We start from the raw sequence: 13,810 nt of genomic DNA on the forward strand, positions 1-13,810 counted from the left end.
TCAGGGTCTTTTTCCTTTCACGATTCCTCAACTGTCCCCACACAGATTCAATGTCTTCCGACTCTCGATCACTTCTTGCTATCAATTTAATTTCATTTCTTACAAAGCAGGCAACCCTGCTCTCTCTGCCCATCTGCCTGTCCTTTCAACAGGACGTGTATCCTTGGATATTTAGTTACTAGCCCTGATCCACTTGCAGCCCCATCTCTGCGATACCCACAACATTGTACTTGTCAATTTCAAACTGCGGTAAAAGCTCATTTCCCTTTGAACATAGAACAGTACAACACAGGAACGGGCCCTTCGGCCCATGATCTTGTGCCGAACATGATGTCAAATTAAACGAATCCAGTCTGCCTGCCCTTGGTCCATATTCTTCCCTGCCTTATGTACATACTCATGTGCTTATCTCAAAGTCTCCCCACCCCTATTATATCTACCTCCACCACTACCTCTGGCAGTTTGTACCAGACTCCTACCACTCTCTCTGTAAAAACCTTGCCCCTCACAGCTCATTTGAACATCCCCCCCTCACCTTAAATGCATGCCCCGTTGTATTAGACATTTCGACTCGAGTAAAAAGATTCTGACCGTCCACCCTACCTGCGCGTCTCGTAATTTTATAGACTTCTGTCAAGTTTCCCTCAGCCTCCGCCACTCCAGAGATAATAACCTGAGTTTTTCTAGCCTCTCCTAATAGATCAATCCTCTCTAATCCAGACAGTGTCTGGGTAAACCATTTCTGCACCCTCTCCAAAGCTTCCACTTCCTATAATGTGACGACCAGAACTGAACGCCACACCTTGTTGTGTATATGTTTAAGTACAATGCCCTCAGTCCCGTGTTGATTACCTCCATTCTTGTACTTGTCCCCTTAACCGCTGTACCTGAATTATAGAATCCCTACACTGTGGAAGCAGGCCATTCGGCCTTTGGAGTCCACATCAACCCTCCGAAGAGCATCCCACCCACACCCACCCCCACCCTCTTCCTGTAACCCTGTGTTTCCCATGGCTAATCCACCTAGCCTGCACATCCTGGACACTGTGGGCAATTTAGCATGGCCAATCCGCCTAACCTTAGACTGTGGGAGGAAACCCACACAGACACTGGGAGAAGGTACAAGCTCCACTCAGACAGTCGCTTGGGTCCCTGGCGCTGTGAGGCAGCAGTGCTAAACACTAAGCCACCATGCCCCTCCTTCTTAAATATTTTTAAAAAATATTTACAATTTTGTTCACTTCCTACATGCTTCATACTTTCCTTATTGTACCTATGCTAACCCTATGGACTAACCCTATGAGGCAGCATGGTGGCTCAGTGGTTAGCACTGCTGCCTCACAGCACCAGGGCCCAGGTAGTGTTAGGTGCATTAGTCAGAAGTGGGGGGGTTATTCTTCAGAGGGTCGGCGTGGACTTGTTGGGCCGAAGGACCTGTTTCCATACTATAGGGAATCTAATCTAACCCTGTGAATGTTCCTCAGCATCATCTTCTCAAGGAGATAGCCAACAAATGCTGGTCTTGCCAGTAATCCTCCTACAGATAAAAAAAGTTAATTCCTTCTCATCCAAGATCTCAGATCTTTTTATTTTCTCATTCCTAGCCCTACAGTTTTTTTTAAAAAAGTACACATCCCAAATTGCTCGTGAGAGATTTCCTATTGCATAAATATTTGTTGCAGCATTTTCTCTTTGTATAAGTTAAAATTAGAGGAAATAAAATGTTCATTTGTATAAATTCTAAATAAAATTTAGCATTTTTGAAAGAAATGCTATCTGAAGTATTTCTGATGTAATTAACTTCAAAGTACATATCCTTATTTTCATGCCACACATCAACAATGGGCTTTTACACAGGATGATGTGCACTTGCCTCACCGACTGTCAGCACTTAAACACATTACATTACATAATAAAACTAAAAACACAGGGAATATCTTCCATGAACCTTTTCAGTTTTTTCAGTAAACACCACAGAGCCATTCATTCCAGAAAGTTGATTGTAAAATTCAGCTCTTGCACTTCACCTCCAATGGACGCTGGGGTGACACTTAGAAAGTGCATTAGTGGACAGCGAAGAGGGTTACCTCAGATAACAACAGGATCTGGACCAGATGGGCCAATGGGCTGAGAAGTGGCAGATGGAGTTCAATTCAGATAAATGCAAGGTGCTGCATTTTGGGAAAGCAAATCTTAACAGGACGTAGACACTTAATGGTAAGGTCCGAGAGAGTGTTGCTGAACAAAGAGACCTTGGAGTGCAGGTTCATAGCTCCTTGAAAGTGGAGTCGCAAGTAGATAGGACAGTGAAGAAGGCATTTGGTATGCTTTCCTTTATTGGCCAGAGTATTGAGTACAGGAGTTGGGAGGTCATGTTGCAGCTGTACAGGACATTGGTTAGGCCACTATTGGAATATTGCATGCAATTCTGGTCTCCTTCCTATCAGAAAGATGTTGTGAAACTTGAAAGAGTTCAGAAAAGATTTATAAGGATGTTGCCAGGTTTGGAGGATTTGAGCTACAGGGAGAGGCTGAACAGGCTGGGGCTGTTCTCCCTGGAGCGTCGGAGGCTGAGGGGTGACCTTATAAAGGTTTACAAAATTATGAGGGGCATGGATAGGATAAATAGACAAAGGCTTTTCCCTGGGGTGGGGAGTCCAGAACTAGAGAGCATAGGTTTAGGGTGAGAGGGGAAAGATATAAAAGAGACTTGAGAGGCAACTTTTTCACACAGAGGGTGGTACGTGTATGGAATGAACTGCCAGAGGAAGTAGTGGAGGCTGGTACAATTGCAACATTTAAGAGGCATTTGGATGGGTATATGAATAGAAAGGATTTGGAGAGATATGGGCCGGGCGCTGGCAGATGGGACTAGATTGGGTTGAGATATCTGGTTGGCATGGATGGGTTGGACTGAAGGGTCTGTTTCCGTGTTGTGTATCTCTATGACTCTAGTCTCTCAATCTTTTGAGATTGTTGAGATCCAGGCACAAGTCTGTGACTTTCTGCAGTATTTTCCCCAAATGGTTCCTCTCAGTGTCTGATGCTATGTACTGTGTGGTACTGTTGCAGCACACCAGTTGATTTAAGTAGGCGAGTTTCCAAATGGAATCCAGTCTGGGTACACCTGTTGATTTGAACTGACATCAGGTGTTGAAAATCTGCCAACAGGCCCGATTGAGCTTCATGCAAGTATGGATATTCCGATCTGTGGGTTTCCAGCAGTCTCAACATTCATCCCAACTGAAGTTTGTGCCCCTTTCCATACTCTCTGCCCTGTTATCTTATTCTGAAAACTTTAATAACCTCGACAGAGTCCTCCCCCACCTTTATCTGTTTAGCTGATTCCAGCATGATTCAGGTAGAGCCTGTCTCATAGAGCTCCCACCTTCTGAGGAAGGGTCACTCAATCCGGAACGTTAACTCGGATTTCTCTGCACAGGTGCTGCCAGACCTGCTGAGCTTTTCCAGCAATTTCTGTTTTTGCCCCTACTTTCCCTACACTGGTTCTAATGTCCCAGGATTTTGAACCCATTTCTCTCACACCAATCTTTCAGCCACACGGTTACCTGTTTAACCTTGTTGACCCTGTGCCAATCAGCTTGTGACTCAGGTGGTAATCCAGAGATTATTAACTTTTGTTTTGTACTTTTTAATTTAGCCCCTAGCTGCTCATATTCCCTCAGCAGAACCTCTTTCCTCTTTCTACCAATATCAACCCAATTTATTAAATTTATTGTCACGTGTACCGAGGCACAGTGAAAAGCTTTGTCTTGTGAGCAATACAGGCAGATCACAGAGTTAAGTAGCATAGATAAGTAAATAATCGGCAAAAACAAAAACACAGGTACAGGCGAATGTTAAGAGTTTGTGAGTCCATTCAGTATTCTAACAACAGGAGGGTAGAAACTGTTGCGAAAGTGGCTGGTGCGTGTGTTCAGGCTTCTGTACCTTCTCTCCGATGGTAGATGTCGTAGAAAAACATTGCCAGGATGGGATGGATCTTTGAGAATGCTGGCGGCCTTTCCTTGATGCTGGCCTGGTAGATGGACTCTATAGATGGGAGGTTGGCCTTTGTGATTGTCTGGGCCGAGTTCACCACTCTCTGTAACCATCTCCGATCTTAAATAGTACAGTTGCCATACCAGGTAACGATACATCCAGACAGAATACTCTCGATGGTTCATCTCTAAAAGTTGGCAAGGGTCTTTGCCGTCATGCCAAATTTCCTCAGCTGCCTACTCAGCCTCTGTATAAAACTGAAATGTATAAAGGACATGGAAACATTGTGCAACATGTCTGAATCAAAGTTTCAAAGAGAAGGTTAAGGTAAAAAGATCAATTTTGAGAAAACTTCCTGACTCCTTGGCCCTAGGATCACGAGAGCAACTGTAAAAATGAAATTAAAACCATGTATCCCTCTTCTCATCACACAAAATATAAAATAAAAGTTAAAGTTGTACATTGTTCCTAACCATGGGTGGAAGTAATTGCATGGCTTGACTCCAGTAAGGTCACAGAATGATTTGAAAATAAGTCTGAGTGCTGTAGATTTGTGGGACTAGAAGCCAGGGAGGGCTGGAGGAATGGATGAGTGGGACTTAATGCAACATCAGAGAAGATGTGTTGAACAAGTTACAGTTTGTTGAGTATATACAAAGACAGGTACAAGTGACTCTCTCTGACTTACTCTCACTGTCGCGGTCGATGTAAAATTCACCATATAGGAAGGAGAAGCCGGCCTGCTTACAGGAAAATAGCCTCAAGTAACTCTGCATCAATTTATGGATATCAGCCGCTCCTGATGTCAAGGAGAGTTTTATCTTTTGGCACAGGCCTGCATCAGTTACTTCTCGTAAAGTCCGCAGAGTCTGCCAAAGTTGTTTGAACACTCCAGAAAGTCATTGAAATAGGTCAACGAAGGATTAACAAGGGATGTGACTCACTCTGCATGTGTTTTTTGAGCACGTGCCAAGAAATTGAGAAAATAAATCTGAGTCATTATGCGGATCAGCTGTTTAGAGAATAAAGTGCAGTGCACTCTTAAACAGCCTCTGGCACACTTTATCATGGGCATCGAATTTATCCTCAATGTTTATTCATCTGAAAATGCATAATAAATTTAATTCAGTGGCACTAACCACATTATATGTTAATATAGAGACAATACTTGTAAGTTGAAGATTTGTGTCTATTGGAAGTATCAAATTCAACTCCCTTGATATTGTTCCTAAGCCTTTGGCAAAGAGATAACCTGACGGGGAATGTTTTACTCACAGGTTATATAAACAATGTACCAGAGATAGTCTAGAAAGGATTATAAACCAACAATACATCAAGGGATTTAGATGTTACAAAGCAATGATGCCAAGTGCAAGCAAATGATTAAATTCATCTGGATCCCAAGATATTTCCTTGTTGCTTCCAGGCAATACTAATGAGACAAAAGGGCATAACATTTCTGATACATTCTCCCTTGATCTGAACGCCTCCCTGTCGCCTCTCCATGCTCCCAAATCTTTTCACAAAGAACAGAAAGCCGAACATTTCCCATTTGAATTTCTCTGCTTGCAACACTCAATCTAATCCTTCTTTGTGTGAACTGACTGCACTCCGTTCCCCCGGGCCTAGCTGGAATGTTGTCGTCAGACCTGCTGATTAAGGAGATGCTGTTGTCTGGTAAATTGACTCGATTTGGCAGAGGTCCATTGCCAAATTTCCACCAATTATACTTGCTTCCCTCAGGCCATGTGCCTGCCGCTGAACATTATGCATCGTTTTCAGGGCGTATCTTCTCTCGAGATCTTCTCTGCGTACTCTCCAAAACTTTGAGCCCTCCCGCCCCAGCCCTGTTTCTACTCCTTGATAATATCCACTGTTCCTTTGATGCTGCGAGAATTGTGCAGGTTGATTGGGAAGGGACTGGATGTGAGAAGAGAAACAGAACTGAGACAGGATGAAAAGCGCCCTGTTTCTACTCCTTGATAATATCCACTGTTCCTTTGATGCTGCCTGACGCTTTTCCAGCATCACATTTTTAAGCTCTGATTTCCAGCATCTGCAGTCCTCACTTTGTCCTGGTAGACCCATTGTTTCAACTTGCTCCTGCCCGTCTGAACTGATTTCATCCTGTCTCAGTTCTGTTTCTCTTCTCACATCCAGTCCCTTCCCAATCAACCTGCACAATTCTCGCAGTGGCCTCCGTCGCTTTGAGACTCCAAATTCCTGGCCCGAATGGTCTCCTCTTTACTGTGGACCTCCAATCTTTCAATGCTCCTTCACCACCAGAATGGTCTGCCTCATTCCTTGAATGGGGGACCAACCCATTTCCATCCCTTCTGTGCCTGACTGAACCCATTCTCACTCACTGGGCAACGTCTCCTCCAACTCTCCTGATAGAATCCTTGCAGTGTGGAAGCTGGCCATTCAGCCCATCAAGTCCACACTGACCCTCCAACAAGTATCCCTTCTAGACCCACCACCTCACCTTATCCCTGTAACTCCGCATTTCCCATGGCTAACCCCATCCAGCCTGCACATCCTCAGACACTATGGGGTAATTTACCATCGCCAATCCATGCTAACCTGCGCATGGAGTCATAGTGTCATAGAAATGTACAGCATGGAAACAGACCCTTCGGTCCAACCCGTCCATGCCGACCAGATATCCCAACCCAATCTAGTCCCACCTGCCAGCACCCGGCCCATATCCCTCCAAACCCTTCCTATTCATATACCCATCCAAATGCCTCTTAAATGTTGCAATTGTACTAGCCTCCACCACTTCCGCTTGCAGCTCATTCCATACACGTACCACCCTCTGTGTGAAAAAGTTGCCCTATGGGTCTCTTTTATATTTTTCCCCTCTCACTCTAAACCTATGCCCTCTAGTTCTGGACTCCCCCACCCCAGGGAAAAGACTTTGCCTATTTACCCTATCTTTGGACTGTGTGAGGGAATCAATGCAGACATAAGGAGAATGTGCAAACTTCGCACAGTCACCTGGGGGTAGAATCAAATCGAACCCACGTCCCTTGTGCTGTGAGGCAGCAGTGCTAAGCACTGAGCCACCGTGCCACCCGGCTTTCACTCCCTCTAATTCAAAGTTGTCACTACAGGTACCTGCTTCACTTTGCCTGCCTTTTTTGTGGAACTGCTTTGCTGTGGCGCCACTCAGGCTCCTTGCCTCGTTTCTGGCACACAGTTCACCAAACTGGTCATAGTTCTTGCTATCAGCCCAAAACTGAAAAGTTTCATTTACATTGCTTCCAAACTCTACCCTCTGCTTACGGCCCATTTCTGACTTTTCAGTTCCTTCCCTTGTCCTCTCTGTTTCCATTCCTGCACATGGGCAATAGAACAATATAGGTTGTTCTGATATAGTGCGCTTTCATGAATGCAAATTCTCTGTAATGTGCTGGACAATTTGGGGACACTGTTTCTAAAGTGCAAACTTTTAAAGGGTGTATTGGTTATATCGCGATTCCAGTCCCATTAGTTGAAATGGTGTTGTTATTATGCGATGTTCTTATAACACGGGATTGCATGAGGACGGAGCTACCATTATAGCAGAAGCAACTATTTACTATAAGACAAGAATTTCCACAGCTACCTTGACTGTATTTCCTTTTATTCTGCTTCCTGAAAGAACTCCATTCCACTGTCCCAGTTTCTACATCTGCTTTGCATCTATTCTAATGATGCTATCTTCCACACCATTGTTCCCATTATACAACCGTACAAATTGGAAAGCCATATAGGTGCCGCAGCCCTTCAAACCTGTTCCACCATTAATTTGATTGTTGATCTGATTACTCCACATGCCATTCTACCCCAATAAATTTTCATCCCCTTGTTTATCAAAAATCCATCTACTTCCACCCTAAAAATAACCCGTGTCTTTCTTACTCTTTCGCCGAAGGTTGCACTGTGCCTTTGTTTAGTCTGTTTGTTCCATTTCAGCTTTCAACACTTGCTCCCATTCTGTGAGCTACAGTAGGTTTCCCCCCCTGTCCTCACCATCTCCCATGGATGGAATGCATGTAATTTGCAGCAATGTGCCATCTATGCATATATCCTCCCCTTTCTGGCATTCCAAAGTGGCTACTTCCTCCATGATACCCTGCTCCATTTCTCAGTCACCTCTCCCCTTCCTTTCCCTAAATCTCCTTTCCTTGAAAGCACAGGAGATGCAACACTGGCCCTTTGAGCTCTTCCCTTCTCACCATCCAAGGCCTCAACCCCCCCCCCCCCCCCCTTTCCAGCACTTAACTCAGACTCGTTTCAAATCCAAATGCTGTATTAATTGGTCATGATGTGGTCCTCACGAGTGACCACGGTGTGGAATTCTTCCATTCAGCCTGTCAGCGTGAGTCTTGAGTTTCCAGTCTCCTGTATTTTTATGCTCCTTCTTGCTTCCATCCAGACCTCTCTGGCCTCAGTCTCCTGCCGTGTTCCAATGAGACTCAACACAAGGTTGCAGAGCAGCACCGCATCTTTCGATTTGGCATTTTAGAGCCAATTGAGCATTCAACATTGCATGTAGCCCTCCACATGATACGGTCAACACTTCGGTCTTTGGAACCGAGTGGATTCATGCTTCACCACTTTGCCAGCCCCTTCCCCGCTTGCCAGTGAACGGCCAGTGCCATGGAATCCAGATGGCCTGTCAAAATTATACCATCTGCCTGCACTTTGTTACATTATTCCTTGACGCATTTCATTTTACCTCTCTTAATTCTATTCTTTTACTTTCAGAAGGCAGCTTTTTTAAGTTCATTCATGGGATGTGGGCATCACTGACTAGGTCAGCATTTATTGCCCATCCTTATTTGCTCAGAGGGCAGTCAAGAGCCAACCAGATTGCTGTGGGTCTGAAGTCATATGTAGGTCAGACCAGATAATGATGGCAGACTTCCTTCTCTGAAGAGCATTAGTGAACCAGATGGGTTTTTCCTGATAACAGTTTCATGGTCATCATGAGACCCTTCATTCCTGATTCTTTATTGAGTTCAAATTCCACCATCTACCAGGTCAGGCTTCGAACTTGTGTCCCCAGGACATTAGCTGGGTCTCTGAATTAACAGTCCAATGATAATACCACAAGGCCATTTAAGAATCCTGCCTCTTCTAGACCCATCTTTTTGTTTCTTTTCTTGCACTTTCCACCATGCCATATGAGACACTTTGTCATAGCATCTTTCCTGTACCTCCCCCTTATCAGGAGAACTTCATTTTTGTTCTTTCCTCACCTCTCCACCTCTCTCTCCACACCCCTCACCCGTCCCCCACGCGCCATTCCACTTGCCCAGAACCTGACACATTTCTAACTTCTGAAAACAACAAATGCAAGAAATCACAGCGGGTCAGATAATATCCATGGAGAGAGAGCAAGCTAACATATCTTCATCAGAGTCATGTAGACTCGAAACGTTAGCTTGCTCTCTCTCCATGGATGCTGTCTGACCCGCTGTGATCTCCAGCATCTGTTGCTTTCAGTACAGATTCCAGCATCTGCAATAATTTGTTCCTCCGTTTCTAACATCTCCCATTTCTGAAAATGAAAGATGAACCACCCATTGACTGAAACATGAGCGGAGTGTGGCCACTGGGTGGCATGGCAGTTTGGCACCACTTTCCAACGCTGTCCCGTTCTCAGGGATGTAGCTTCTAAGGGGGTGACGACTGCATATCCACCAATCATGGGTAGCCGATTGTACCAATTAGGGTGCGATTCTTCATTGACCATCTGGATGCCATGGTGCTAGCCTCTCACTGGCCGGCAGGGAAAGCGGTGGCAAAGTGCTGGAGCATAAATCCACTCAGTTCCAAAGACCGAAGTGTTGACTGTATCATGTGGAGGGTCTGCCCCTCCGCTATGGTAGCCTGGCTGTGGTGGCCGCATTCAATTTAATAATGCCATGGACACATCTTTAAGACAGCATTTCCATCTTGAGGTGCCCTCACAGTTGCCTACCTTACACAGCTGTAGCTGTCTGTCTCATTGTCTGCCAGCTGCTCAGAGCCTTCGGGTGCTTCCAATGACCCTCCCATTGGAAGAGGCCACTCACTGTCCTGGATTAGCCAAGTCTCCGTGAGGTAATTGGCCTTACCTTTGAAAACCTCCTCCAGATCGGAATTCAGCCCAGGGTCAAGATCGGAACACTGAATCTAAAGTTCAGTCCATTAACTCTGTTTCTCTCTCCGTTCATGTTGTTGACTGGCTGAGTTTCTCCAGCATCTTTAGTTTTTAATAATTCTGCGTTGGTGCCAAACTAAACAATATTTAAAGTCATGGAATTTGTAATCAGTGTCTTTTATTTTTCCTTGAAGCACGGTAAAAATGGAATCTTCTGCATTGCTTGGAGCCACAAGGATTCTAAAAGGATAGCAACATGTAGTGGCGATGGATTTTGGTGAGTCACTTTTGTATCACTTACCTCATTTTTAAGCTTGCTACGAGTACACAAGAAATTAGGAGAAATCCAGATATTTGTATGTTTTATGTTCATTGGAGCAATCTGGTTTTCCAGCTTCCAGGGGTTAGCAAGTTTCTTGCACCCTCATTCTCTCCATCACTGCTCCCTGCTCATCTTGCTGTTGCACTTTGCAGGTTTTTGACTCTTTGCTTTATCCCAACAAGGCCACACCGACCCTCTGAAGAGTAACCCACCCAGATCTAGTCCCCAACCTTTACCCCTGACTAAGCCACCTAACATTGTGGGCAATTTAGCATGGCCAGTTCACCTGGCCTGCATATCTTTGGATTGTGGAAGGAAACCAGAGCACCCGGAGGAAACCCACACAGGCACAGGGAGAATGTGCAAACTCCACACAGACAGTTGCGCGAGGTTGGCATCGAACCCGTGCCCCTGGCGCTGTGAGGCAGGAGTGCTAGCCATTGAGCCACCATGCTCAGGCCATTTAAATATCAAATCTGATCTCTCTCTCTCTCTCTCTCTCTCTCTGCACCTTCTCTGTGGCTGTAACACTGTATTCTGCACTCTGTTCTGTCACCCCGATGCACTTTGTATGATACGATCTACCTGTATAGCACACAATACAACTCATTTCACTGTACCCCAGTACATGTGACAATAATCAATTAATCCTTTCCTTCTGGTCATCTCCAATCAGTGAAAGTGCAGGAATGCTTTCTGGAGACATGCACTGGTGACACCACAGGCACAAAGTGATTTAGTGTGAATGGTGCTAGGGCTGAGAGGTTATGTCTGACAGGAAAGACCAATCAGAGTGTTATCTTTCAGAAAAGGAAGGCTGAGGGCTGACTTTGATAAAGGCTTTGAAGAATTTTCTTTAATTGGTGTTGGGATGTCGTGATTAACGATCCATTTCAGTGCCTCACTGTGAATAGTCATGATGTCGCCAGAAATCTAATCTAGTTGAGGTATGTACGACCCAAAAGGGGATTGACAAAGTAGATGGAGAGAGAATGCTCGCTCTTGTGGGGCAGCCTAAAAAGAAAGAGCATAGTTTTAGGATAACAGGTGACAGATTTAAAACAGCAACAGGGAAGAATTACTATTCCCCAAAGGTCATGAACCTGTGAAATGCCCTACCCCAGAGCACGGTTCACGCCAGGACACTGACGAAGTTTAACAACGGGATAGACATTTTGAATTAATCACGGATTAAAGGGTTATGGGGAGTTGAGGCTAAGATTTGATCAGCTATGAGGTGACACAGTGGTTCAGTGGTTAGTACTACTGCCTGGGTTCAATTCCAGCCTCGGGCAACTGTCTGTGTGGGGTTTGCACATTCTCCCCGTGGCTGCGTGGGTTTCCTCTAGGTGCTCCAGTTTCCCCCCACAATCCAAAGATGTGCAGGTTAGGTGAATTAGTCAGGGGAAATGTAGACTAATAGGGTAGGTGAATGGGTCTGAGTGGGATACTCTTCAGAAGGTTAGAATTGACTTGTTGGGCATACTGGCCTGTTTCTACACTGTAGGGATTCTATGATCGTATTGAGTAGTGGAGGAAGCTCAAAGGGCTGAATTATCTACTCCTCCTTCTATTCTTATGAAACAGATTTCTGATGATGGGAGTTCACTCTTTCGATCAATATTCGTTCATGGGATGTGGCTGCTACTGGCTAGGCCTGTACGTATTGCTCATACTTTATTGTGAGCACTGGTTTGCCTTAAGACCATAAGACATAGGAGCAGAAGTAGGCCATTCAGCCCATCAGGTCTGCTCTGCCATGCAACAAAACCATGGCCTCGGATGGCTACAATCACAATTTGAGCTGCTCCTCTTGTTCTACTTGGGCAGCACATCATCCAAAGGTCATCTCCAATCAGTTAAAGATTTTCCAGAAGGTCTGCAGAAGATGGGAACCCTAATCCTCATCACTTCGAGTCATAGAAACATGGAGATGGACAGCATGGAAGCAGACCCTTCGTTCCAACTTGTCTTTGCCGATCAGATATCCTAATCTTATCTAGTCCCACCTGCCAGCCCCTGGCCCATATCCCTCCAAACCCTTCCTATTCATATACCCATCCAAATGCCTCTTAAATGTTGCAATTGTACCAGCCTCCACCACTTGAGTGGTGGCAGCTTTGGCAGCTCATTCCATACACATACCACCCTCTGCATGGAAAGTTGCCCCTTAGACCTCTTTTATATCTTTCCACTCTCACCCAAAACCTATACCCTCTAGTTCTGGACTCCCTGACCCCAGGGAAAAGATCTTGTCTATTTACCCTAATCATGTCCCTCATGATTTTATAGACCTCTATAAGGTCACCCCTCAGCCTCCGACACTCCAGGGAAAACAGTCCCAGCCGGTTCACCCTCTCTCTTCAATCCTCCAACCCTGGCAACACCCTTGTAGATCTTCTCTGAACCCTTTCAGGTTTCACAACATCCTTCCGATAGGAAGGAGACCAGAATTGCATGCCATATACCAACAGTGGCCTAACCAATGTCCTGTACAGCTGCAATATGACCTCCCAACTCCTGTACTCAGTACTCTGACCAATAAAGGAAAGCATACCAAATGCCTTCTTCAATATCCTATCTACCTGTGACTCTACTTTCAAGGAGCTTTGAACCTGCACTCCAAGGTCACTTTGATCAGCAACACTCCCAAAGACCTTACCATTAAGTGGATAAGTCCTGCTAAGCTTTGCTTTTCCAAAATCCAGCACCTCACATTTATCTAAATTAAATTCCATCTGCCAACTCTCAGCCTATCGGCCCATCTGCTTGATTGCAGTTGGTTCCATTTGCAGTCAGCCAGGAGATGCGTCATCGAAAGGTGGAGCTGTTGACAGTTTGTAGCAGTGGAGTGTAGTCCAGCAGGAACCAAGGGGCTTTTGAGACATGTCTGCATTGATTTTAAGGTCCTGTGTGGGGCAAAATGCTTTATTAGCTGTCCACCAGCTGTCCACCTCCTTTGAGGAGGATGTTTATCCTGTAGACATCAGGAGGTTCAAGGTGTGCTATTTAGAATGTGATGGTGTGGACAACCCAGAAACAATCCTCATGGCTTTCCTGAGGTAAATACCTACCATGCTTTGTGTGCTAGCTCCTGGGCCAGGTTACACAGCGGTACCCCGCTGCTGGGATCATCACGAGTGGAGCAGTGCTGAGTGGGTCACCTCAGGCGGAAAAGTACAGCACAGAACTGGCCCTTTGCCCCACAATGTTGAGCCGAGGTTTAATCCTAAAGTAAAGGATAATAACTTAACCTACGCACCCCTCAACTCACTGCTGTCCATCTGCCTGTCCAGCAATCACTTAATTGTCCCTAATGACTCTGCTTCCACTACCACAGCTGGCAAAGC

The 13,810-nt window shown here is 45.3% G+C and overlaps 1 protein-coding gene across 3 annotated transcripts in view; it reads left to right on the forward strand.

Annotated features, from left to right (window-relative positions):
- The window catches only part of wdr17 (WD repeat domain 17), a 166,405-nt gene that overhangs the window by 72,438 nt on the left and 80,157 nt on the right, over window positions 1–13,810 (forward strand). For all 3 annotated transcript variants that reach the window (XM_072594584.1, XM_072594585.1, XM_072594583.1), the window contains exon 10: window positions 10,333–10,415. In XM_072594584.1, the coding sequence (XP_072450685.1) occupies window positions 10,333–10,415 (83 nt within the window). The remainder of the gene's footprint in view (window positions 1–10,332; window positions 10,416–13,810) is intronic.

The sequence above is a fragment of the Chiloscyllium punctatum genome, chromosome 2 (genome assembly GCF_047496795.1).
Source record: "Chiloscyllium punctatum isolate Juve2018m chromosome 2, sChiPun1.3, whole genome shotgun sequence".
Classification (NCBI taxonomy): Eukaryota; Metazoa; Chordata; class Chondrichthyes; order Orectolobiformes; family Hemiscylliidae; genus Chiloscyllium; species Chiloscyllium punctatum.